Below are 26,568 nucleotides of genomic sequence, written 5' to 3' on the forward strand. Positions count from 1 at the left end.
TTATATCACTCAGAGAGACGTATGATTGTAAAGCAATTGATGCAATGAAGAGACATTGTTAGTGAATTTTAGTAAAATAAAAGAGCTGTAGAATTAAATGGTAAAATGTAAACACGATAAAAGTGTGCGATCGAGGATATATTTGCTCTCCAAGTATGAGGGGTTAGCTTCGACAACGAACGGTAACGCCCGGAACGTGATTTCGCGCACGTAACGCCCTGATCCCTTTAATCCTTCGAGTCGTCGCGTTCCTATCCTTCAAGTGGAAATGAACCCGAGTGATTGCTGAAAGGTTTCGCTGGAACGCCCGGCTACCTCAGTCCGGAAGTGTTGAAGAAAGAGCCGTACGGGAAACCGGTCGACATCTGGGCGTGCGGTGTCATCTTGTACATCCTCCTCGTCGGCTACCCGCCATTCTGGGACGAGGATCAGCATCGGCTTTACGCGCAGATCAAGGCCGGATCGTACGACGTATGTATCATGTCGGTGTATCTCAAAATTCCGGCTGCTTCATAAGAACGTCGTCGTACTTGCAGAAGCGACGGGAAATTTGCAAGTTTCGCGTTTAGGCAATTTCTTTTTTACATGGATCTGTTTGGACTCAATTTCGATACATGCACTTCCATTTGCTGGCTGTAGAATATGTTTTTTACACTACAGAAATGCCCCGTTTCCTTCGGTTTTATGTGAAAGAAAAGACGTTACCGAAAAAGAAGTTCCATGCGTCAACTCGGTCATAAATTATTTGTATCGGTTACGAGCACGATAATTCTCACGAAGATCGACTTGTCGCTAATGTTATTGGCTACGTCTTCTGTTCGCAGTACCCGAGTCCAGAATGGGACACCGTCACACCCGAAGCCAAAAACCTTATCAATCAGATGCTGACGGTGAATCCAGGAAAGAGGATCACTGCTAGCGAAGCACTGAAGCATCCATGGATCTGCGTAAGTACCGTCTACTGTATTATCATCAGATTTACATCGTACAGCCATATAATTCAAAAGTAACGTAATCCACACACACACTCGGTTATACGATCAGCCCTCGAATTTAACCCGTGCACACACGGCACGGTGTGTAGAAACCTTACTCTAAGTATCGTGTTTCTGTAATATTTGGACAATGCAACGTTACGTAATATCGCGGCTTATCGTATTTGTAATTTAATACGCTAAAATGCAAAATTCGTTGTTTGAATCGAATGAAACGGAAATTGAATTACGATAAATGGAATATGAATTGTTGAAACAATATTTTAACAATTCATATTTGTGTATGATACCGTGACAGAAACGTGAAATATTGTCGAGTGGAAAGTGTACTTCCGCAAATGACAATGCGCCGACTCGGCGGAAACGCGTTTCAAATATCGATAGAATTGTTTCTTCGGCTGTATTCTCACGCCGCACTTTGGCCGGCTTTCTCCCGTCGCTGGCCTACAGCGACGATAAAATTTCATTCTCGGCGAAGCGCGCGAGGCTTAAGATCTAATCTCGGACGATTTAATTCAATCGTTCCCTCAGGACGGCGCCTGATATCGCTCTTCGTTTACTTGATGTTTCAGCAACGTGAGCGTGTCGCATCCGTGGTGCACAGACAAGAGACCGTGGACTGCTTGAAGAAATTCAACGCAAGGCGCAAGTTAAAGGTGAGTACGAGCAAAGTTTTGCTTTCGTTTACTCGATTTATCGCGCGCGCGCGCGCGCACGATTTTTCGTAATTCCGCGTTGTGAATTTGCGGTTTGTTATTTACATCAATACATTGTTGCGAAGGTTTTTTCCAATTACGCGCACGATGTAATGTAAAATTTGAACAGAAAAAAGAAACAGTGAGAGAGAGAGGGGGGGGGGGAACTGCATTACGCGTATCGCGAGATCTGTTTTACATGTGCGTAAAAGAGACAACGAAATTGCACGCGTGCGCGTTTTTTATTCCATCGAATACAAACACGCTCCTATTGTCCGCCGTAATGAAGTTTCGTCCCGATCGTATTATTCGTTCTAATTAGCCGGTGTCCAAAAATATTATACTCGGACCTCGAGTAATCATTCAGCGAGATAAATGGAGATTGAAATTCGCCGCCAAAAGCGGCTCATTTCGGTAAACGCACGATTGATATATGGATGGCTTTTGCGAGAGATTTCGAGAGACCGAGATTTGTTTGATTCGTGATTGTCAGTCGCCAATTTTAGAGCGGACGCATGGAAATGTAACGGTAATCGCGCAAATTCTAACTCTCGCCGGCCGCAAAATCTCGTATATTAGCCCGGCCATTTACAAATGCAGATTCTATTATGCTCGCTTATCACGTTGCGGTCGAGATTGCGTCTGCGTGCCGCGGCGCATGTTAGTAACATCTGTAAAATTAGAACGACGTGGCATGCTGCATTACGTTAGTAAATTCCACTTATCGGGAGGCATCGTCAAACTAAGGAAGAGAGAGAGAGAGAGGGAAATCAGCTTCGCTTAACATATGTCTACGTAATCCCGAAAAAACCCCTTTGTAAATTTATCGCATCAACGGGGGATAAATTTTAAAAGGTCATGCGATTACGTAAATGTTATTTTACGAAATCCATTTGACTTTACTCGAGTCTTACCGTATGGAAGTAAAGATTCGTCGGTTTGTAAAACTTGCACGATTAACAAAATATATCAGGATCAGCGCTCTCTCTCTCTCTCTCTCTCTGGATACACTTGGTCTCGAGTCGCTGTTGCGATCGGCAATGGCGGCGATTCGATCGGGAATCGATGGCGTCTCCCTACCTATGAGTACCGTTCCTACGGCTCTGTCGTTCGACAAGTCACTGTCGATTAAACGATGGTACGCATCGAGCAGTACGACTCCACTTGCCGTTGCAATCACCGCGCACTCTCGCGCGTTACGGGAGCGGAAAGTGTCGCCTTTTATCGGAGTCACGTGCGTGACGTGTGCGTTCGCCGTTATCGAAATGCTCCGAAAGTACGAACACGTGCAAAGCTAGCTCGCGTTTCTCGGGGGGAGGGAGTCCGATTTAATTAATCGTGAAACTGAGAATACGATACCCTCGAAAACGTGTCGAAAAGCGTGAAAATTCGTTCGTTTCCCTGATTTCTTCTAGCTAGGCCGAGCCTTTGATTTCATTGATTTTACCGAAGACCGAATGTATCGTGTGAGAGCGCGATCTAAACTTTTTCGGAGTATTATTTTTGTTACGACGACTAACGATCCGGGATATATTGGTTTCACGTTTCTTACAGAGCAGGCTCTATTGTCGCTTTTACATTTTCTCTTCAATTGTTACTATAATTTTATTGTTGAAGTTCTTTTAGTCATCTTTTCATATCACACTTTTATGCATTGAACTAGATTTGGAAGGAAAAATTCATTTACCTTATCTTTGCTGTTTTAAACGCAACTTTTAATTATACGCTCGTAAAAGCACACAGTTGTGATACGATCATCATTCTTATCTAACGGATTAGCAAAGTTTTTGTCGTTTTTAGGCGACAGACGTAACGACTGAATTACAGGGACCGGTGTCCTCGTAATCGACAAGCCTAATACGCGACTTTGCCCTACTTCTTGATTCTAACGGTCTCGCTTGAACGGCGTAATCGCATCGACATTTGGTTGGCAGTTATTCAATAAACAAAGTGCAAGAAAATATTTCATTATTCGATACGATTGACGACGCGTGAGCGATCATTAAACGCCCAACAATGGCTCGCAATCGCGATTCAACCGCGAGCGAGTCTCTTGTGGTTTACGCGCGCGCGCGCGCGCGAGATACTTGAATTGCACTCGTATACGCGCGATTTTAATGTGGCAACATTTTCTGACATTTTATAAATTGAAGGAATAATTTTTCGTAGAGAAGAATCTTGTCTTGCAAAGTTCGCTTTAGACGATCTACACGGTTCGCGGCAGAATCTCCGAGGACAGAGAATTCTGCTCTCGTAACTTTGTGTGTGCTATACGGTATAAAGATATTTGCAAATTTCTCATGTGTATGCGAGCACCTGTAAAAAAATGCAATCTCGATTTCCCCGGTGTTTTTTCGCGCATAGAATTCCACCGCGCGATTTATACATCAAAGGACAAATATTTATTAAAACCAAACAAATTGCATTTAATTCAAAAAAATAATTTATTTGAAATTAATATATTTTATCGATTACAAAAAGTGTTTCTTAGCGCTGCTTTATCGCACCGCTTTATGACCTCCCGCTGACATTTTTGACACAGTTTCCAAGGTGGACGGTTTTCTCGCGACTAGAAAAATATCGTTGCTTGTAAGAACGACGCAACGCTGACGGAAACGCAGCTGTGTACACGCATAATTTTTTCAAAGCCGGCTATCCCGCGTCGTAGAAGAGTCGCGACGCTGTGTTGCGTCGTTCTGTCTCTAACGAGCGGACAATTTTCGCACATTAAAATGCGCGGTTCTCGTATTCAGCGCGAATTATACGGCAATTCGGCAGAGAGCGTTATCAAACGGTAGTTGCGCGCTCGATCGATCAAGCTTATATCGGCGAGACTGTAATTGCGTATCGGGTTAATTAATGTCCAACTCGTCTCGCTTGTATTTTTGCGCGAGGCTGCCCCCGCGAGAATCAAATATCGAGGCCCGCTAATTATAACACGGTCCGTCAATAATGAAACGAACGACTGCGAGGGACGGCGAAAGTGCCTGGAAATCCAAACGAACCACTTGTGCCTTTCGATTTGATCGGCTAACACGGAGACAGTGCGCGCGTACCGACAAATACGTGTGTGATGATAAAGTACGATTTGAAAATAATGCCGTGCCGATCGCCACTGTATCGCCGTAAATTCGCATCGGCGAAATGATCTAAACGACAATAACAATAGCAATTTAATCGTGACTAATAAATGTCGCGACAATTACACATTTTACGCCGCCGCGGACACACAAGGAGCTCATGAATTATGTAGGCGCATTAAAAGTTCATGCATTGTGCGATAGCCTTCGTAATTCATACTGTAACTCGTGTTTTCCAAATTGGACTCGCGCGGCTCCCTGCTGTTTTCACGGAAAGCGTCGTCCCCGCCGCTGACTTTTCGGGCCTTTTCCAGTTTGGATCGCTAGTCGAATCACGTCGGATCACGCACGCATTAAGAATGTAATTGAGCGAGCGCGTAAAAAATGGCATAGAAGGCGAGCCGAATGCCGATTAAGGTCGACTCATAAAAATGCAAATGCCCGGTGAGAAAGTTTAACGGCGGCCCTTCGCTCGGCAGATTGAAACATGCGGGCGTTGAAGAATAAATTCATGTTGTGCAGACAGCAGGAGGCGACCGTACCCGAGGTAATGAAATTTTAATCACCATCGAATCGAGACGCTCGCGTTGGCCGGCGAAGGGAAAATTATAGCGAGAGACGTTGTCGATAATACAACGCCACGGGATTTGCTTGTAATGATCGCAATAATGAGTAACGTCAATCGTCTTCGGGAAATCGATGCCTCTTCCATTTTCCATCGTTTCGCGCGAGGAATCACCGCAAACGCTTCAGAGCGTTGAGCTCCGATCTATCGTCGATTCGAACTTGTTTTTCCTCGCGAATCGAGGGAGGAATCTGTACGTGTAACCGTATAGGTGCTAATTCGTCCTGTGTCTAGCGCGGTTAATTTCAACGCTCGTTAAAATTCGCGAGGGAAAGATAGAGCGACCCAGTAAACGTGGAAAGGTCAAATGTTAGATGAACGATCCATCGCGAGACAAGGGCGGAAAAGTTTTTCCTAAATTGCGCGATCGCGGCTTTCGCTTATCGCGAAAGGTAAGTATCCCGATGTGTTTGATGTATCGTCTCTATGGCGAAACAATACAATTGGGAAGTTTAGCGTGAAAAATTCATCTTAATACCGCTGTTTTACAAGAGAAAAAAGTCTGAAGGATAAAAGGAATAAGTACAGTGGTTGGAAAACAGAATTTCGCTTGATTGCGAATTTCATGCTAATTTGATTATCGGAATTAACTGATCAATTTATTCATGATACCGATCGGACAACTCTCTACCAGCGTCGATTTTCCGCCGTATGTAAATTATTCGTTGCGCGTTAATCCCCGGATTAACGTGCGTTTCGACGTTGTTTATTTGGGAGGGGCGTTTAGTTGGGACGAGGCGTTCCGCTCGTAAGAGTATCGCCGCCAAGGCGATTTAATCGATCGCGCGACTCGAAAACGGAAATGCAAAAAGTAGATGTTCGTTCTGGCTCGTCTGATAGACGGCCTTATTGGCGCAAAGTTCGGCGCATCGTCCGGAACGACAATGTTCCCCAACTTGCCGCGAACGTCACCGCGAACGTCGCGCCCGATGAAGGGGACGAGAGAGTTTACTCGGATAAACTTCAACTCCGAAACTCCGTGTACAATCATCCGCCCTCGCTCTTTACCTTGACTGTCACTCGCGCGTGTATTATTTCTCCGTAATTAAAGGCTGTCTCTCATCTCGCGACGCGACATTCCAAATCTACGCGATCGCGCCGATTTCTCGCTGGAAACCAGCGCCGTCGTCAAATAATCGAAATGAATCGAATCTCTCGTAACGATAAAGCCAGAGAAATTTGCGCCGTTACTTGGAATGGTCCTCCAGATTGATCGTCGTCCAACACGCATATATACAATCGTGTTTTCTTCTCGCTTGCAGGGCGCTATACTGACGACCATGTTGGCGACGCGGAACTTTTCCAGTAAGTATGATGCACAGGGTGAGTACCTCCGGCCCTCTTCAGCGCTACATGGACCACGACAGACAGTACTTTTTTATATCTCCTGTTAAACTTTACGTCCTCCGTCTATGAATTCGTCCTTCCCGCTCCCGTCGTTCATATTCGTCTTGCACTCTCGCCATAGAGGATCTGTTCATCTGCCTTTTCGCTCTTTTCGAGAGGTGCTTCATGATATGGTCGTGCGCGCGACACTAAATTCGTCGACGACATCGTCGCGTACGACGACGAATCATCGGCCCTGAGAGCTAGGAGAGCTCCTTACTTTGATCATTTCGATATTGGATTCGGCTGGAAAAATTGGATGAGAGCTTTCGCGGGAAACGACCGCAGAATGGAGCACCTGCGGACATTCTTGCTCGTGCACAGAAACAAATTAGAGTCCCTTTCGTTGACACTCTCTCTCGTATGATAATAGTCGAAGGAGCGAGGTTGAGCAAAGCAACACCGAGAAAAATGCCGATACCGCCGATTTTCCGGAAGTCATCGAGCCGGTTAATCAGACAAACAATCGTATTTCATCCTCGCTCGCTCGGTACATTGGTTATATCACGATGATGTTCATCCACACCTCGTGTACCTCATATAGTCGATGCACATGGCTCGCACCTCATATCCTGCAAGGACCGTGGCACGTTACCCAGAAAACAGGACCTAATGAGAGCCGTTGGCTCTGGTCGAAGGTGCGCGAGAAAGGAATATATCGCGTTCGCTCGCGAATTCTGGGTAACGCAAATTGTGTCGTCGCAGTGGACTCAAGCAGTTTTCCTTTTCATCGACGTTCATCGTTATCATCTCGTTCGGTACACTCATGTCTCGTCGCCTTCGGGATACCCTATGTGAACGTCTTTCATTATAAATCGGGGATCCCTGGAAGCTCAGTAAAACCAAAATCACCGTCGAATCGCACTCGCCTAAATGTGTTTGTCAAATAGATTTTATCGTCCTCACGAGACTTGTTATTTTCTCTCTCGATCGCTTCGTCAAGCGTACTTGCCCGACGAAAGAGCTCCTTGCGAAAATGTCGTCTCGCAAAAACGAAATGTTAAAGTGTAATTCGCAATCCCGTTATTACGAGTTTACTGTCGAGATTATAGTCCTCGTGGCTATTTATTATAGCTTGTTGTTGCGAGAAATTGCTCGAGTCGCGAATTTTACATCACAACCCTTGTAAATTCCGTCGAACTTGCAGCACTAATGGAGAATCTCGTGGCATAACGTTACACACAGGTCTTTTAATGCTATAAGTGGTTATTTACCGGCGTCAATAATGAATATATTGCTTTCTGAAATTAAGAATAAAGATTCAATGTAGATAGAATATTGAAATAATCAAATACGTGAAATAATTCTTGAAATTGTGCTTCTTCAACGTGAAGAAGAACTGTTTGTAACACCTCAAGGTAGAACAATGGCCGTATTATATCTCGAGATTCTTCAAATTTGACGGTATTTACTGGACTGATAATGTTGAAACGACTCTGTCATAATTTGAAATTTTACAAGCTTACGGAAGCTTTCGAATCTATTGGCATCGTTCTCGATTTTCTTCAGTGTAAAGTCAGTGTGTCTAGTAGCCGCTTTCTTTACGCGTTGCAAAGATCGCGACGTTACTCGTGTCGTCGATAAGATTGGCAGGAAATGCAAAGCCTATATACGCACATTTCACGGTGCGCACTCAATGAGTGGACGATAATGGAGCACCGTTTGCGCTTGGATGTTTTACTGGCTTTTATCGATCCTCGAGGAAGAGCCCACGTAAGGAGCTCATTAACACGTAGCGCGGTAAACGTGGGAACATCCGCATCGGTCGATCGTGGTGGTGGTGGCCAATATCCAAAAAGCGTGTATGACGAAATCAATCGCCGTGACGCAATTAACAGCCGCTATTATGAGGTCTCGAATGAGACGTGGGGCGTACGTTACGAAGCGTTCGTCAAAGTCAGCAGCAGAATAATCGATCGGATTGATCTTTTCGTCCTGGAACGGACCGCACCGCCGGCGTCGATCAACTTTCCTTTATCAATTTATTTTTTTTTTACACCGTACGTTATAATCGATCGGAATCGACCAACCAAGACAGTGAGTCGCAACACACACATTTATTACAAATGCTTTACGTTATTTTATTACCGTGCAAAACGCGCGCGCGTGTCTCGTGCATAAGCGCGAATCCCGTAAATTGGGTTTATCGCGAATATGCGAATGAATGATCGGAATAAATTCGTAAAGAAACGTGCAGCCGCGAAGATCTTCGAGGGATCGAAAGCTCAACTGTTTCGGTCCACTAGCGAAATACTCCCTACAAATGACTGTACGTTTTCTTAATGTTAACTATTTTCTCTCTTATCCCAGCCAATAATTTCCAAACATCTTTTTATCTTTGAATTTATATACATATTTATATTTCCCATGTTTCTATTTCTCTAATCTTTAAATAATCAACTTTTTTACGAGGATTTTTGCCGTTTACATTCTAACATTCAAAATTTCGCAATTTGCCGATAAATTATGTACATGTGGAGTCTATTTGAATGAGAATGATAGGAAAACGCGAATTATTTAAGTTTCTCCTTAAAATATAACACTGTGATCATTCTTAAAAATATTTCTTTCAGATTAACTTCATTCATCTCTTTTTTCCCGAGATTTTTCGAGCGCTTCAGTTTGGAAACTATTGGTTATCGACAAATTGGGCGCAGCCCTAAATTTAGAGCAAATTGTGCTTTTTGACTCTTATTCGTGCTAGACATTTGATATTCGAGATGTGATATTTGTGGACACAAAGTTACTGTTATTATTAAAATCATACCTAAATCATTGATTCGTATAAGAATATATTGAGATATTAGGTAAATTATTATTTCTTGCTTTAAAGATAAAATCGGAACAAGTCACATTTCTGATGGAAAAATTAGAGTCGATATATTCGAGTGGATAATACGTACAATATATTAGAAACGAAGGAATATGAACAGAGAAATTATTTATTCGTATTTATGTTTCCGCAAGAAATAAATATAATATGGACAGAAATTTTGCAGAGATGGCAAAGTAATTACATAAATTGTAAAGTGACAAAATAAGCGACGTTCTCTTTCGGTTGCGTTTCGCGTAATGTCAATCAGTTCAATTATAAAATGTAAAAACAGGGAGAGAGCCCCGTTTTGAGGGGCGAGCGCGAATACGGGTCATTACAGGCATTATACATATATATTTGCATATATTATACATATATATACGTACATGTCTCGCTATTATATTTGCTCGACTAGCGTCAACACGCGCTAGCTCGTCCCACACCCGTAATAGATGTTCGACAGATAATATGTCACGTTATGTATGGCATATGCATTTATATATGTATATATATATATATATATATATATATATATATTTGTGTGTGTGCGCATACATACGTGATATCAATAAAAGCCGAGACGGCGTCCCTAGTATGCCTCGCCCCGACCCCGTCCTCCCTTCTTCTTAGATTGACAAGTAGCTAAGCATCTTGCATTCGTAGCAACGATTACACGTGTCTGTAACACACGTGTGTGTTTTACCTCCTAATCAGTCGGTGTTATAGAATATGTATATACATGTGTATGTATATATTTCTTTTTGTATTTTTAATTATTCCAAAGACACATGGTCACACGTATCTATACAGAGTGTCGAGATTTTCGGTACGGTTGGTCGCGTGTTACCGGATTAAACGAACGAATCGATTCGACGAATTCGCGAATCTCACGCCGGCCAGTATTCTCTTCCTTTCCCCCTCGTGCGTAAGAAATGAAATTCCCGTTTTCTATTCAAGAAGGGATTAAAAAACGAATTTCCGTTTCTCCCATATCGGAAGAGCGGGCGAATCGAGAGGATAGCTCGATACGAAGTATTCAGCACGGGATATTCCGAGGTACTTCCCTATTTTCGTCTCGCGCGATCGGGATACCGTGTGTTGACATGTAACATTTTACACAACACCGTGACAAATTATATGTACGTACACACACAAATTTTTCGAGTGAATCCCAATCGGAGAATTTTTCCACGTACAAAGCGGCCTCGTTGAACTTCGACATTTTATCGGCGGCTTTATTTTTAAACGGTGCTATACATTCGTGCAATCCCTGCGACGGACAGTATCCGCAGAATTTTTATCGCGGATCGATCCTTAATTTTTCCGAGTGTTCCGAGTTGAATTGTAACGGTCGAAAAGAAGTCGATCGTTTCGCGGCAGAGTTACGTTGTTTAATGCGCACGCGCGCATGTGATTCGACAAAATAGTTCCATCGACATATCTCGAACGTTGCGAATAGTTTTTCTCGCGCCGAAAGCGCCCCCTTCGTCGCGCTTTTTCCACATATTTTCCCGCGTTTGGACCGTGACAGCGCGGCATAACACAGCATTTTTATTTATATACGAACGGCTGTTCCCTTTCACACGCCCACCACCGGGTTTCGTTCTATATCCGGCCGAGAGTCCTTTGTTCGAGCAACTGCGAAACAATTAACTCGCCGTCGCGCCAAAGCTAGAGAGAACTTTGACTTTAATTAAATTTATTTCATCGCCTTGAGCCGACTCTCGAACTCGAAGCTCCTCCCAACTTCTCCGGCATGCGCGGAGACTCCGTTCCCTATTCGCTTTTTGCTTTCGGGGCTATTATCTCGGAGCTGCTGGCACATTGTTATCGCGGGAATCGGCTTTAAGAGCCCCGAGGCGAAATATACGGTTCGGGAGCATCGACGTTTGCTTCTCGCTACGTCTCGCGAAAAATCAACGTTCCGCGATGTAGGTCACTAAGAAAGATTCCATCATCGCTGTGCATCGCTACGATTACGTATGGTCGATCCTCGGAATATCCTGTGACACGCCGGGAGGAACGGTATTGCGTTAATAAATAAGCCAACGTGGTAAAAAGCGAGCGGAACTTTCGGTTCCAAGCCGGAGAAACGGCGATCGCGATATGTATCGAAATTTCCATTGAAATCTCACGTGGCTGCACGTGGCGTCGACCGTGTGTGATCTAAATCAAACATATGGAATTGGCACACACAACGTTCCCCCCTGAAAAACCAATCGGATCGGCTCCACGTGATCCCGCGCTACCGTGGGTATGGTACCCCCTCTCTTTTGATCATCAAATTTACGAGGCAAAAACACATCCGACGCAAAATTGATCGCGGCGGATTTAACTGTATTTTTTCGCGAAATCCTCCTTTTCTACGGTGGATACCGACGTATACTCGGACGAAAATGTCGATTCGCTCGCTCGAGTCGAAGCATCCTTGGTTTACAGCTTGCTGCACGTCGCGACGTTAAATCTCGATTACGTCGTAATCATGATTTGCATCGTTACGCGCGAATCGCGCTCATTACACCATTTTCGTCCTCGCTATTCGGCCGATATCACCCCTTTGAAAGGAAACGGTTCGCGAACTAGCTCTTCCCTTTTTCCCGACGAAACACGAGATGGCACCACCGATGATAATTATCGGAAATCGGCGACGCGCTTTTATCATAGAGGATAATCGCGATAATCGCGACGTGTACGGCGAATTAAGGATCCTCCGGAAAACGATCATCGATCGATCGACTCATCGAGGAATTCTCGCAGGCTCATTCATTATTCTCCGATTGCTACATATCCACATATTCCCGGATGCTCGTGTTCTCTCGACGGGGGCGCGGTGTATTCAAGAAAATTACACCGAGCAGCGAGTAAATGAAGATTTCGTATGTCCGCGCATGCTGTGTACGTAATGTCGTGTAATCGAGTTTCGCGCATAAGAAGCACTACGCGCGCGAACTCACGGTGAGTGAGCGAGTTCTCACAGCTCGAGTAAATTTAACGCGAAGCCACTCAGATTTCGCCTATGTCACCGGCTCGATTTATGCGTTTACGAAACACCGAGTGCACGATTGATTGAAAAGAAATCGTCACCTTTTTCACATTTAGGTAATAGTTTTTACGTCCCTCCTATATGCATATATGATATTTTCCGGCGCACGAACGTTTCAATCGCGAATTATATTGCACATTTCTCGCGTCCATGAATTTCGGACGCTGCGGCAAATTTATGTATTTCTACCGCGGATGGTACGCGAATTACGTATGGGTTTATGAATCCCAAACCGCGCGTAGGGCCTCGAGGGCTTCCAGGGAATCCATGAATCCATGAATTCCCGAACTAGGGCCGTTCTTTCTGCCCATCCCTTGAGAGAACACGAGTGACCAGCTCGACGAATAAATCTCGTTCTTTCTCTTTTTCTGTCTGTCTCTTACTCTTTCTCTCTCTCTCTTTTTTTCTACCTCTTTCTCTCCAATGACAAATTCGATTGCATGCACTAAGGCTTGTTCACAGTCCGTTCTTATATTTATATGAGTCATCTTAAATACATCTCCAAAAACTTAGTCAATAAAACGATCCGTATGGATGCTGTGCCGATTATTTTGCTGGCTAGGAAATATTTAAAGATACATTTAAGACGATCTTTAAGTATAAGAACGAACTATGAAGAAGCCTTAGGTATGTACTAATGCATCCAATTGAATTCGCCATTACTCTCTCCCTCTCTCTTTTCTCTAACTCTTTCTCTCTCTCTACCTTTCTCTTTTCTCTTTCTTTCTCTTTTTCTCTCTATTATCTATGACTGAATTTTTTTTGTTGACAAAGGTAGACCGCAGTACGCGAAGTGGGTCGGAGGTGCAAAATGGATGCGCTCCATTCTTGCCACGATTTTTTTCGATACCTCCTCGATCCGATAGAGCAGGACCCGAGTGATGAACGATATATGCCGCGCGCACACACGAGTCCTCAAGTACACGACGATACACACGATACTGTCGACGATATTGGATCGTAGAGGACGATCGGTTCGCACGATTCGGAGTCCGGTCGGGTTTCGTTCCGGCGAAAAAAATGGTATTTACGATACATCCAAAGCTCCGGAACCTCAGATTTGTAAAGGACGTGAAAACAATGAAGAGAAAATAATTCGGAGATACGACGAAAGATATTCTTGTTTCGAGAACTGTAGGCGAGACACCTCATGTATCACGATTGTTTGAAAAGTAGTTAGCTTTCTTTTTCTCTTACTTTATAATGGAAATTTATTTCCTTCCAGTATGAATATCGCGCGTACGTATTGGTACGAAAGCTCGTCTCGCCTACTGTGCTCGTGCAATCGCAAGATCTGGTTTAGTGACTTGCAATTGCAAACAAGAAAAGAACAAACGCGTTAAATCGAAAGCCGAAAGATTAGATTGTTTCGGTGTCCTTTTATCCAGCACCGAGACTCCGCCGTACGAATCGTCGTCCCTCTGTCGCATGCTTTCGCTTTTCGCCTCGCTAATTCACATTAACTGTATATGCCCGGCCGTGTCTCTGCTTGTGCTTTTTACGCGCCCTCCCTTCAGCAATTTCGCTTCGCGCGCGGATGCGTTTGCACGTTTTAACGCGTCACAGCACAGCACATGGCTCGACTATTCTGGCGCACTACGAACGCTACTCTTTCACCTTTTCTTTCTTTCTCTCGCTCTTTCTGCCCTTATTTCTCTCTTTCTCTCTTTCTCTCACCGAGCAAAATGATCAGCGTCCCCAGCAATTAACTCGAAAAGACACTGTCCTTTGAGCTAGAGCCGCTAGACTACTTTCGAACGGCTAATTATGGCATCGGTAAATCAAACGGATGCCTGTAGATAAACCTATCAACACGGTAAAAGCAAGTTCTCGTAAACTCTCGCAGCGTCTCGTCTCTTTTTAGTAAACATAGATGAATTTTCAGGATTTAGCTTTTAAGTACGCGAATTTTCCCGTTGACAGATCTCGTTTTCGGGAGATTCTGAGACGACACCGAGGAAATCTCAAGAGAGAAAGACATGTACACACACTCGCTTTGACAGTGATTTCAAAGAAACGAAACGCCGTCTGCTGTTGATCTCTCTCTCTCATCCGTTACGCGATAAAAATACACGCAAGGAGTAACGGCTCGTTACTTGTCATACGTCAACAGCTCTCTTTCTTTCTTTCTCTCCTCTTCTCCTATTACTCGAAATCTCGACGATACTCTACTTTGCGTTTGTATTTCTAGCGGCTCAACCGCTCCCTCCCGTATCAACTCGCTCTTATCGAGAACGAAACAGCCGGCCGCCTTTGAAGCCGTATTCCAAAAATGACTCGTTTAATCCTGAAAATACTAAATCGAGTCTCACCGAGACACACTATCGAGGGAGAGTTAAGAGCGCTAATTCTTTTCAGCGACAATATTTTATATCACGAAATGTGAAACGCACGTCCGTGCAAAAGTTCCTCTGCAATGGGATTACGATCTGCTCTGACGAGAGATTACGATATTCTCTGTTGTAATCCCTATTAAAATAGAGCAACGCTCAGCCTTTTTCTCGCCAGGGACTCGCCAACTTTTCCGGAGATAAAGTCCAAGTTGTTTTTAACTTTACACTCTCCTCCGGCACACCTCGCTTCTTTCGTTTTTTTCCTTTCCTTCTACAGGCGTGCTTTCTTTTACAAATTGAATGGAACACGATGACCTTTAAGCAGTCTGTTTTTTATCTCTCGGAGGTACATCCTAGCGGATAAATGACGATAAAACGACTCTCAGTGTCGATATTTCGATGATTGTTTACTAGTGCATAATTGTCGTTACAATTGTCGTTATCTCTTCGAAATTTCGCAGAGCGCACCGAATTCGAGCCATTTTGGACTCGTCCTTAGTATTTAGGGTTAACGAGTGCTCTCGATATAAATACTCGGTTGCATTGTGTTACGTTAATATCGCGTTTATTCGCACATAACACGGCCCGCTATAAATATTCAATTATCACTCGAATGATTAACGGCGCATATCGCGCCGATGCACCGTTATTAATGCTAATATTAATCGTTTCGGTTTTCGTTTCGCTCCCGTTAACGCAATGTGTGCATAGAAACTAACCAGCCGACACCAGATGAAACTGATTTTCCCGCCTACGCGGCGGCTACGACACTGCATCCGATTGCACGCATTGGGCATGCATTTACATAACATTTCGCAATTTCCGGTGCCTTCGCTTATCCAGCGTCTTTGGCGACTAATATTGGGAGTTCTTTTTTTCTTTCAAACGTCTTGGGGGATATCTGCGACCTCGCTGGATAAACGAAGGCTATACTTTCTGCGGTAGATCAGGGAGATCGGGCCAACGCATCGATAGGAATTGCACGAATAGAACTTGCATGAACGCGTTCGTTTGAATGTTGAATCTTCTCGCCAATTTGTTCGATATCTTTCTTTTCTCTCGACGATCCGTTCACCCGTCCGATTACTTCCGCCATATCCTATCCGACGAACCCGTTTATATGTCTCGACCTCCGGCGATCTTGAGTCACTCGATCGCCGCGTGTGTCATTATTTCTAAATGTGTCCTACTATTCACTAGACTTTCTTTTCTTCTCTCGAGGAGTCACTTATCATTTACGTACGCAAATTATAGACGAACTCCCACTTTAATCCCGCATGTTCAGGACACGAATGATTATTACGTCACGCAATGACGTTAAGGAGAAGTATTAATTGTTAAATTAGCGGACGCAATTGAACGTGCAAGGAACATACGCGATGCAATAATTTGGTATCGACTTGAAATCTTACGAAGATATTCGCATCACACGCGAAGCTGCTCCTTGTGCGACAGGAACCTTGTGTCGTTTCGCGCCAACTCAAAAGCTAGGCGACGCGTAGAGCCGCGTACAGCTTAATTGCGCGGAGAAAAGATCGCGATTATAACTCGCGCGCTGTCGGGAGTGAAAACACCGAGAATGATGGGAAAATCCGCGATTATTCGCTGCTGCATCGTCGATCGCACGGACGAACGGACGGACGGACGGATTTAATTAACATTTTATTTCGATGCGCACGAGCGAGCAGCACGGATTGCAGCGGCGCCTCCACGTTGCGTTTCTCTCCTACGATCAATAAGGACTCGTGGAAAGAGGAGAATCTCGCCCACTATCCTCTCTTCCTCGTCCGTCTCGCGTTCTCCTCCCCGGCGGGCCAGATTAATATTCGCGGCATCCAAAGCGATTTCGCTTCTCTTCTCATCTTCTTTTTTTCTTAATCGTCGCACTGAGAGCGGATCGTGACGCGGCAGTTATGTTCCTTCCACGTTCGAGAACGACGCCAAGAGTAATACACACATTTAAACCGTGAAACGCTCTCAAGTGCGTCCCGATGGGAGCATATCGAGAAACGGATCTAAATAAACACCCAGAATCCCAAGTGGACCCGATTCAGCCGCCTTGGTCCATCCTGAACCGTATCCTCTCAAGATCGTCCCGTTTTGCAACGGTACGCTCTCTCTCTCTCTCTCTCTTTTCCCGTCCCCTTTCGTTCATTTTCTCGCTTTGTCTCTCCTACCTCACGTTCTCTAAGAAGACTCTTTCTGCTCTATCTCTCTTTCGACACTTCCCCGATACCGATTTATTGAAACGCTCTGCGCACTCCAGGTCGAAGCATCATAACGAAGAAGGGCGATGGCTCTCAAGTGAAGGAATCCACCGATAGCAGCACAACGATTGAAGACGATGACGTTAAAGGTAGGAGATCCTGTCCTTTCTTGCGTCTTGTTCTCTCTTTCTCTCATTCTTCGTGACCAGGAATCTCGCGCACCGAATTCTCTCGATAGTTCGTAATTACTAACGAACAAGTTGCCTCGGAGATAGATGTGTGTAGATCGATCTTTAGGATCACACGTTCGGTTTACGAACCGCGCGAGTGCTCAAAGGTGTTGATATAATCGGATGAACCGACTTTCGGTCGTCGGAGATACACACACACACACAGAGATAATGTATAAATATCTGTATAACTTCCGTGTAGATATTTATACGTGTATTAACGAAATTTGCGGAATACATAAATATTGATGTTCGTATCATCATTAGTATTAATTGGTGTTATGTCATAATACATGGGATGACGTCTTCGTCGACGTATCGATGGAAAGTCGCTCGGCGATTTCGCAACGTGCGAACACGTTGTCGGCATATCTCCAGCCAGCGTTAAAGTCTTTTCGTGCTCGAAAGCTCAGATTGAATTATGACAGCGATTCCGTCGCGGTATTGTCGTCACGCGAGCGGAATAATCGCGACGATAACAATGGATATCCGGATTCTTACCTTCCCCGCGGCAGCAAGTTCGCGTACTTGTTAATGAGAAACACAGGAATTATACGCTTCCGATCTACCGGCAGCATGAATAATGCGCGCGCGGACCTTCTTAGATTCGATGATGCATGCATGTCCGACCCCACGTCATAATTGAGTACCCTCGTGCTCCGAGATTAAGCTACGTTCTCGTCAAACGACGCGGAACCCACCGGTTAAGTGGAGAACGTAAAGGAAGAAGAAACGTCGGGTTGGGTAGCGTCGCTGAGACGTCGTTCCAGCGACGATTCGTGCGAGACTTGCCGCACTCCTCGTATGTCCGAGGTGCATCGAAGAGTGCTCGATCCGACCTTTCGGTTCGGTGACATCGCCAGTTTATCAGCGAATATCGCCGAGCTGCGCCGGCAGATTAATCCGTTCTCGTTGGACACATAAGCGCGTATTGATCCGTCATTTGAGATACTACTCTCGCTCACGTGCAAGTCGATCGTTGGACAATAGCTCGAGTAGTTAAGTACCCACTCGTTGCTTATCCTCTAGCCCTGCCACCCTTCTCCACCTGCGTACCACCTGTGCTCCGATTATTGCTACACTCGCGAGTACATCGCAACGGTTCGTCGATAAGGACATTGATCGCGCACGGGTCAAGATTTACTTTTAATTGGAATTTTCCTTCAATGACGATGCGTCTATACATAGAAAGAGAGCTCTTCTAATGTTGTATATACGCATTTTGTACATTTTTCTAACATTGCGCTTTCTCACATCCCAATTATGTAAAAACTGTGAAAGTATTCGACTACGACATTTTTACGTAGCGATGGTCATTCTTTCTCAAATTAGTGATTTCATTGCATCACAGCGTCCTTATCTCGACTCCTTTGTGATGTACCTCCGAGGTGTACTCCGGTTGCAGAACTTGAAGTTTGCCCCTCTCCTCGGTTCGTAGAAAAGTCGATCTCGCCTTGATCTTTTCTCTTTTGCCTCCGTAGACACTTTTAACTATACACTTATCGATCGGCCTGCTCCGTGTTTCACTTGTCTCCCACCTGTCCGCGTTCGATCGTACATTCCTCAAAGATACCCACGAGCGAAGAGCAAGACAGTCGGAATAGTCGATAATGATGGTACGGCTCTAGTTAGCCGATTTCTAAAAATCATAATTGACAATAATGACTCGGATAAATTTTTCATTTCGCCATCGTTCGATTTCTGTCAATGAAATATTGGACCCCCCTTCTATTTCCAGGGTTATTTGAGATATCGGCCCCTCCTCCGTTGATAAATAAAAATACGCAACATATTTATTTGAGTACTCCATAGAGTGCGATATGTTTGCAATACATCGATCAAGAGATAAAAGACACACGATACAAATGTCTCTGGATCGTAATTCAAGGAGAAAAATGTCAAGTCATGTAGAGCTCGGGGTAAATTACCGCGTCAGGATCTTTGCGACTGCGTTGCTCTTCGGCGGATCTCTTACACGAATATATACCAACACGGCACAATCCATTCGCGTGTCGATATAATCGCACACACATCTGAAGCTTATAAATAACCGTACCTGCTGGCGAGCAGATGTACATTTTATACAGAAACGTCCATTTAATCGTGTACATTATGTGCCTCCTATCGATCCACGGTACAGGTACTCCGTTTCTACATTATCAGCCACCTCGTTCGGGCTGTCTCTCAAGTTCCTCACTAACTCTGACAGTCGCTGTATCTCTCACGATTTCTCTATCAAACCGGTGCTGTCCTCTCTGTATCTGACACACGACGCTCGCGTAAAAACGCGCGGCGGTATGTTCGAAAGCTATTTTCTCTCGCTCTTCGGCGAATACGTCGAGTACGGTGTGAGTACAGTTCGACGGCCACCGAAATATTGCGCACTGTGAATTTCCCGAGAGTGACGTGCACGTAACAAAGATCTCAGGACGAATATTGATCTGCAGCTCGTTCAAAACATCCTCGTTTCTCATTTCATCGGTAAGAAGGTGATGATAACGCCGTTTTTAATCGGTTCCATAAATTTGCGCTATTTTATACACACACACCGACGTGTTCTCGCCACGGAACGATACTCATCCGCGCGGTGATATCGATCGGCTCTCCCGTCCGTTCTTTTGTTTCGCGTGTAACCGAAGAAATTTGAGAGCCTCCTGCCATTCGTATATTCTAGCAGAGTGTGTGTGTAGAATTCCCCGAGGAGATCCCGATAGGATTGTACTCTCGAGACGCGCCTGCCTGTTTCACATTGCATCGGCGTGTAACGGCCGGAGAATCTAGAGCAGGTACATAATTAACGGACGGACGGATAATTCTCCATTTGCCCGATTAACCGGTTAAAATGTGTCGCATTCCCAATTCGAAGTTTTCATCCCAATGCTATATATTTCAAAGGGGATCTCCATAATTACTGGATAACAATCGCAGTTGCGTAGTAAAGAATGAAGGAAGACACACGCGTCGAGAAAGTACAATCCAAATGTCTTTGCATGCTCACCATATCCTCTCTCTCCTCCTCCCTCGTAGCATATAATTTGCCGGGGATCTTGCCGAGAGAACGACGTTCCCCTTCGAATTTATCGACACACGATACACACAGGGAGACTCATCTATCAGCGTCACGCAAATCGCTTCGAATTCATATTTTGCGACATTAGCGCTCGCTAAGCGTACGATCGGCGCTAGCTTTATTTTCAAATCGCGCGCCACATTTAGCGTTTAAACGCGATACCTACATTGCTCTGATATATTCGGGGATTGCTCTCGATATTATCGATAAGTCGAGAATATCGGTTTTATCTCATTTCGAACGGATGCATGAATCTTGTACACGACGGTAGTATTCGTGCATTTACACGGCCGATGGTGTCGAGAGCGAAAAATTTACCGGGCATGGGGAGGAAGGATAAACCGAATATTAGAAATATCTTGTAAGAGTGAATCGTTTGCTTTGTGCATCCGAATACACACACATACACGCATACCTCCGCACAGAGTCAGATTATCCGTTCCCATAGGCAGAACACGCCATAAAAGGCAAAGCACCAAATACATTGAACGGCTGCGTGAGAAGCGACAACACTGATTGATTTGTATACCCCTACGTAGCGATGCTCACAAATCCATAACACACAGATGAGTGACGTGCGCACGCGTTATTACTGTGACAGCAAGAAAGAATGCACCATAGACTGAGAGTGCAAGTCTCTTCGAGGCGTGTTTCATCATCACTCGACCGGAAATGTGATCATTGCGATTGCATCTGATTTGCCTTTTAATCACCGCGGTTACCAGACGCGGGATTGGGGCTGTGAAAAACGTCCGCGTGTGTGCGTAACGCATCTGCGCGGGTCGAGCGATGAATAAAACACGAGTAATCGCGATATACACAACTGCTGTAAAACGCAAACAATCGCGCGCACGGCACGTTTAATCAACATTCAATTATTTAACAGCTTGAATGTGATAGGCTGCGCACGGTGTAAGGTCTGGTAACCGCGTTCGTTTCTTTTTTTCCTTCCGATTCGAGTAAACGCGGGTCGCGGAGGATCTGCGTAACGAGGGTGGCGATAGAAAAACTGGCGTATCTCTATTGACAAGTTGTATCACATTAGTTTCGTGAGTCACAGAGAATTTTCGGATCGTACAGATGGTAGTAAAGTTGATTGGATCCACGTCATTCGTTCAGATGCGTTATCAAAGGAGAAGTACGGACAAGAGTATCGCCTCCCCCGGTTTTACGTCGGTTCTCGTTTCCTCGCATTCGAGCCTGAGATTCGCCGGACTTTCGTGTGATCTACGATTAATCGAGCTTTTTTACGCCCGCGAACATTTTCTTTCCCACGCTGTTCCATCTTCCTTTCTATTTTTTTTTTCTCTTTATTCTCCGGATATAACTCACACCGACGTGCCGCTATACGCGCGTGCGAAACGACCGAACCGTAAAGACGCGCGCCACGTGTAAAAGTCTACCACTATCCGCACAACCACCATTATATCATAGTTCCCTCGTTAACGTAATGCATCCCTTTTTAGCGACTATCGCACATGCGATCGTTAATCGGCGAGCAAAATCGATTGTAATTAGAGTGCGCTTCCTCGCGATACGATCCAGCATAAAAGGATAATTGACGGTCGCGAACGTAAGAACACGCAAACATACATTCGGTAGATGTAGTATTGCAAATTTAAACGCGACTTCTCTCCCCGTTTTCTACGTGCTGCTTCTATATTGTTTCCTCTCTCTCTCTCTCTCTATTTATCTATCTCTCTTGTGGTACATTGGAGAAATTGGACTCGTGGAGTAGCGCAAGTAGAAATAGCTGCGACAGGTTAATCTTGAACGGCCAAGTCTGTCGATTGTCTCGAATGATTCGCTGCGACGTATATCGCTTGCCTTTACGTTTCTCTCATTCGTTACAGTAGAGCCTCGCGGTCTAAAAGTGCTCGAACACGACACGTAATGAACGGGAGAAGAAGCGCGCGCGCGAAAAATAGCATTCCAAGATTAATAGCGTAAGTAGCGATAGAGTAGTAATTTCTCAGCGTCAAGCCCCGGTGAATAAAAGTAAGAGATTAGTGGCTAAAGATCGATTAGTTTCGTGCGCATTCACACAGATTATTACGAATGTAAGGCGAGAGTTCACTCTAGGTATATATGTAACGTAGGAGACGTATGTGTTCACACACTGTAGACGAGTCGAAAGGGTTGTAACCTCGCGTAACATAGGTCTGCTATAAAACGCGATACAACGGCGATCATCCGGTATTGTCATTGCATATTTTTTTCATACTGATATCGATGTTCCTGTACACTTGTTTATTCTCGCTCGAGTCGATTTTTTTTCCTAATAATGGCCGGTGATTACAATCGCTCCGGCTCACGCTGCTTTCGCTTGCATTTTTCGTTTCAGCGTGTATACATATATACACACACACATTTGCCTTTTGTCTCTTAGAACCGCAATTAGCAGAGAGACTTTCAACTTTCTCGCTGTTATATGTATATACGTTCTTTACGGTTCACGATCACCGCTTTGATCACCGAACGAAAGACTCGTTTCGGCTCGTTCGCTCGGTAGGACGAGAAATTCCTCTAATTGAGGAATAAATATCGCGACTCTTTCGCTCCGCGATTTATCAGCTCGACCGTGAGCGAGCGAGCAAAAGATCGCGCCGCGAGTCGATAACGAGCGACCTCGTTCGGTATTTCTGTATTTCTCTTTCTTTGCGAATCTTTTCACGAATTCTCAGTGGATCTCCGGACACCAGCCACAGACTCGTCCCACGTGTCATACAAACTACATACAAGAGTAGTGGCGCGAATGAACGAAAAGAATCGGTTGCGAAACCGCGTGCTTTTTAGGGAACGTATCACGATCATCACTTCCGCACGTTTAGATCTCATCTCGCATATATATATATATGTTTGTGTTCCTTTGACGTCCGCACACACGCCTCCCCGTGTGATGTTGAGAGATTTTCTTTTTTTTTTATTTTCCGCTGCCACGTTTTATCAGCCTGCGTGTTTTGCTACTCTTTCATTCGGTCTGATTTTGTCTCCTGGTTTTATCCGTGTGAACCAGAGCGATGGGACAAGATGCAACACGAACGAACGGTCGCTTGTATGTACCGCCGATAAAGAGAATGGTAAATGAATTTTACTGCTCAAACGAATCTCGCGTCATAAATATCGCCTGTCGCCGAGTTTGTACACGGATGTTACGGATTACAAGCGAAAAGTGAAAAAGGAACAAGTTCGTTCGTGCAAAACACGACAGGCCGCCGAGCTTGTTCCGAATGTCTCTTGAATTTCGAAAACGGCGGCGGCGAGAGATGCAATCAGAAATTCACGTGGCAGTGACAATAATGAAAATCGTCGGCACTTTAATGGATCATTGACGTTAACGACGCCCCCCCCCCACACCTCCCCCCACTTCCATTCCACGGAGAGAAGTACAATCGAGTGGTACGTTCGTTTCGTAAGATCCGAATGAGATAATGGGAGCCGTCGGGAAAACGGATCAGCGTAACGACTTTCCGCGTGATGCGCGATAAAATTAAGAATTACGAGATCGTGAAAAAAGTGCGTCTAATATAATAATAATTTTATCGCTCGCAACATGCTTGTTTCGTCGATTGCTCAGAGGTCTCCGTTTAATCTCGCGCGTTATGTCGTGCGATTAAAAAATTGCAGGCATCGAGACGCGATTGTCATCTCGTTTAGCGCTATTACTTTTATTATCTTTAATGGAGTCGTTTATATTCAGGTTACGTCACATCGCGTGGCGGCTCACGTGGCGCGATATCGCGCGCGCGCCGAGTAAAATTGATCCCGAGGCTTCCGTTAGCAGACACTCGAGCAAATAACGGAGGCTCGGGGATCCCGTCTGGTTTCATTCTGTGTGTACTTTTCTCTGCGATTCCCTCCGCGTGCACCGTTCAAGGAAACGACCGACGCCGATCGCCTCCTCGAACGATCTCTCCACACGAGTCCCTGCATCGTCACACGGACACGCCCTTAGCTTAGGTTATCACTATATATATATATATATATATATTATACACCGAACCCGAATTCTCACACACACACACACACACACACTGCTCTCTGTCGTCGTCACAGGTCTCGACTCGATGTTTAACCCGGTGTTATGGATTTATGAACACCAGCCCGTACATATACTTTTATTTCTCTTTTTCTTGCTCTATAGCACTTTTCTCACTCCCTTCTCTTTGCCTCTCTCTCTCTCTCTCTATGTGTGCGTCCCCCATTTTCGTGCCGCTCACAGCACACTTGGTCTGCCAGCTAAACCCGTTCACCCGCACAAGCACATTCGAGAAATTGACTCCACTCACTTCTTTCTCCACGTAGTTTTTTATGTGTCGATCCGCTTCTCGCATGCTTCCTGGCTATTGCACCGCTTGCCCGCCATCGTACGGCTTTTTGTCGGGTCTCTCGAACCCAGTGTCGGGAGAATTACGACATAGGGGAGGGGGGGGGATGAGGAAATCACATTTCAATACCACAAGAGCGTGAAATGATCGCGATGAGAGAAAACACGTTTTTTTTTTTCAATTTCTCTCTTCTCTTTTGGAAATTCTCTTTCAGCCGAAAACAGGCGCGGCAATTTGCGAACGATTTTCTACTCGCAATTTCGAGCCGTCGAATGTTACAAATCCAACGGTTCGACACGCGTGCTCGTGATTTGATATCGATTCGCGATTGTTTAATCGGGAGGGGCACAAAAACGGCCTTATCGATCCTCCTCCTTTTTAACGGTTGAAGCAGACAAATGCCTAAATAGGCGAAATTTTCGGGATCTCACATTCTTATAATAATAATTCTGATAATACTCATCTTGTGAAAATTGCACGTACAACGAAACAAACGACTCATCAGGGTCTCTCGCTTGCGCGATTTTGCGGCGAATAAGCGGGGAAGGCATATAGCGATCCAAGTGTCGAAACCGTACGATCGGCTCGATCTGCACGTGTCGCAACTCTTCTTTTGTTTCACTTCCCTACTCGAGACACGATCGATATATACGTGTCTTTATCGACGTTTATGCACGTTCTCACTGTATAGTGCACCTTCCAGCACTCTACCCCCGGTACCGATCGATTATATTTTCCATTAACTCTATCTAATGACCGTTTCTTTTCGATATCGTTGGATGGTAACGACACCATTCTCTCTCGCGCATTTCCTAAATTTGTCTTGACAGGTGAAAAGGATAAAAAAAAAAAGAGAGAGAACAAATCGCGCGGAGTACTTCCGATCGTACTTACTCGTTTTCGTCGATCTGTAACCGACGTGGGCGACGTTTAGCCTTCGCTAAAAATCGTACTCGCGTTATCGCGGCAAGTGGTCGAGGCTTCGTCCAAAAATCAACCGCAATCAATTTCACGCGGTTTGTATCTCTCGCGCGAAGACGAAACACTCTACGTGCGAGAGAATATTATTCAGCGGTCGTTGGACGCGTAATCGCGGACGGACAAATAAACGGCCCCGTTGTAGCTCTCGCTATTGCTCGTGAAAAATTGCGAGCGTAATAAAGTATAGCCATAGCGGGAGAGAGCGGAGCGATAAATTCTACTTTCGTGCGGACGCTTCATTGAGATTTAAAACGGGAGTAATATCGCGAAGCGATGTAAATTTTGTATGAAAGCTTGAAAGGGTATCAGTGGAAGTTGGGTGGATTCGCGTTGCGAATCCCCGCGGAATCGTTGCATCGACGACTCTCCGACCTTTTTCGTCGGGGGAAATCGACACGATACATATCGCGAAAGTTCCGAATTCTCAGTGTGCGTTGCCCCGCATTCTTCTCGCTATGTTACATCATCAGTCGACTGTGTCACGATCAGTGACGATCGGTGTAACCATTATCGCGATCATACACGAATCGCAGTGAAATTGAATCGACCGGGTAAAACGAATGTCAATACCGCGCGGAGCCTGGCCGCTTGCCGCTACGATCGGAATTCAAATCCAATCAGCGAGATTGCCGAGGAAGACACTTACTTGTCACGAGGCAGATACACACCGCGCGGAGAAGTGAAGCCAATATCTGCGCGCACGTATCCGCTCGACGTATGATCGATCTAATCTACTGCCTCGCCTCCAACGCGGAACGTTAATATCGATCATCGCGATAG

General features: G+C 45.0%; 1 protein-coding gene across 19 annotated transcripts in view; it reads left to right on the forward strand.

Moving 5' to 3' along the window:
• LOC106742123 (calcium/calmodulin-dependent protein kinase type II alpha chain) overlaps positions 1–26,568 on the forward strand; it is a 97,397-nt gene that overhangs the window by 48,806 nt on the left and 22,023 nt on the right. For 14 of the 19 annotated variants that reach the window (XM_014614763.1, XM_014614764.1, XM_014614767.1 and 11 more), the window contains exons 7-11: positions 293–471; positions 825–947; positions 1,568–1,651; positions 6,658–6,718; positions 17,239–17,328. In XM_014614763.1, the coding sequence (XP_014470249.1) occupies positions 293–471; positions 825–947; positions 1,568–1,651; positions 6,658–6,718; positions 17,239–17,328 (537 nt within the window). The remainder of the gene's footprint in view (positions 1–292; positions 472–824; positions 948–1,567; positions 1,652–6,657; positions 6,719–17,238; positions 17,329–26,568) is intronic. The other 5 variants (XM_014614766.1, XM_014614773.1, XM_014614774.1 and 2 more) reach the window with 1 other exon arrangement.

Source organism: Dinoponera quadriceps, unplaced genomic scaffold, assembly GCF_001313825.1.
Source record: "Dinoponera quadriceps isolate SergipeBrazil2010 unplaced genomic scaffold, ASM131382v1 scaffold676, whole genome shotgun sequence".
NCBI classification, from domain to species: Eukaryota; Metazoa; Arthropoda; class Insecta; order Hymenoptera; family Formicidae; genus Dinoponera; species Dinoponera quadriceps.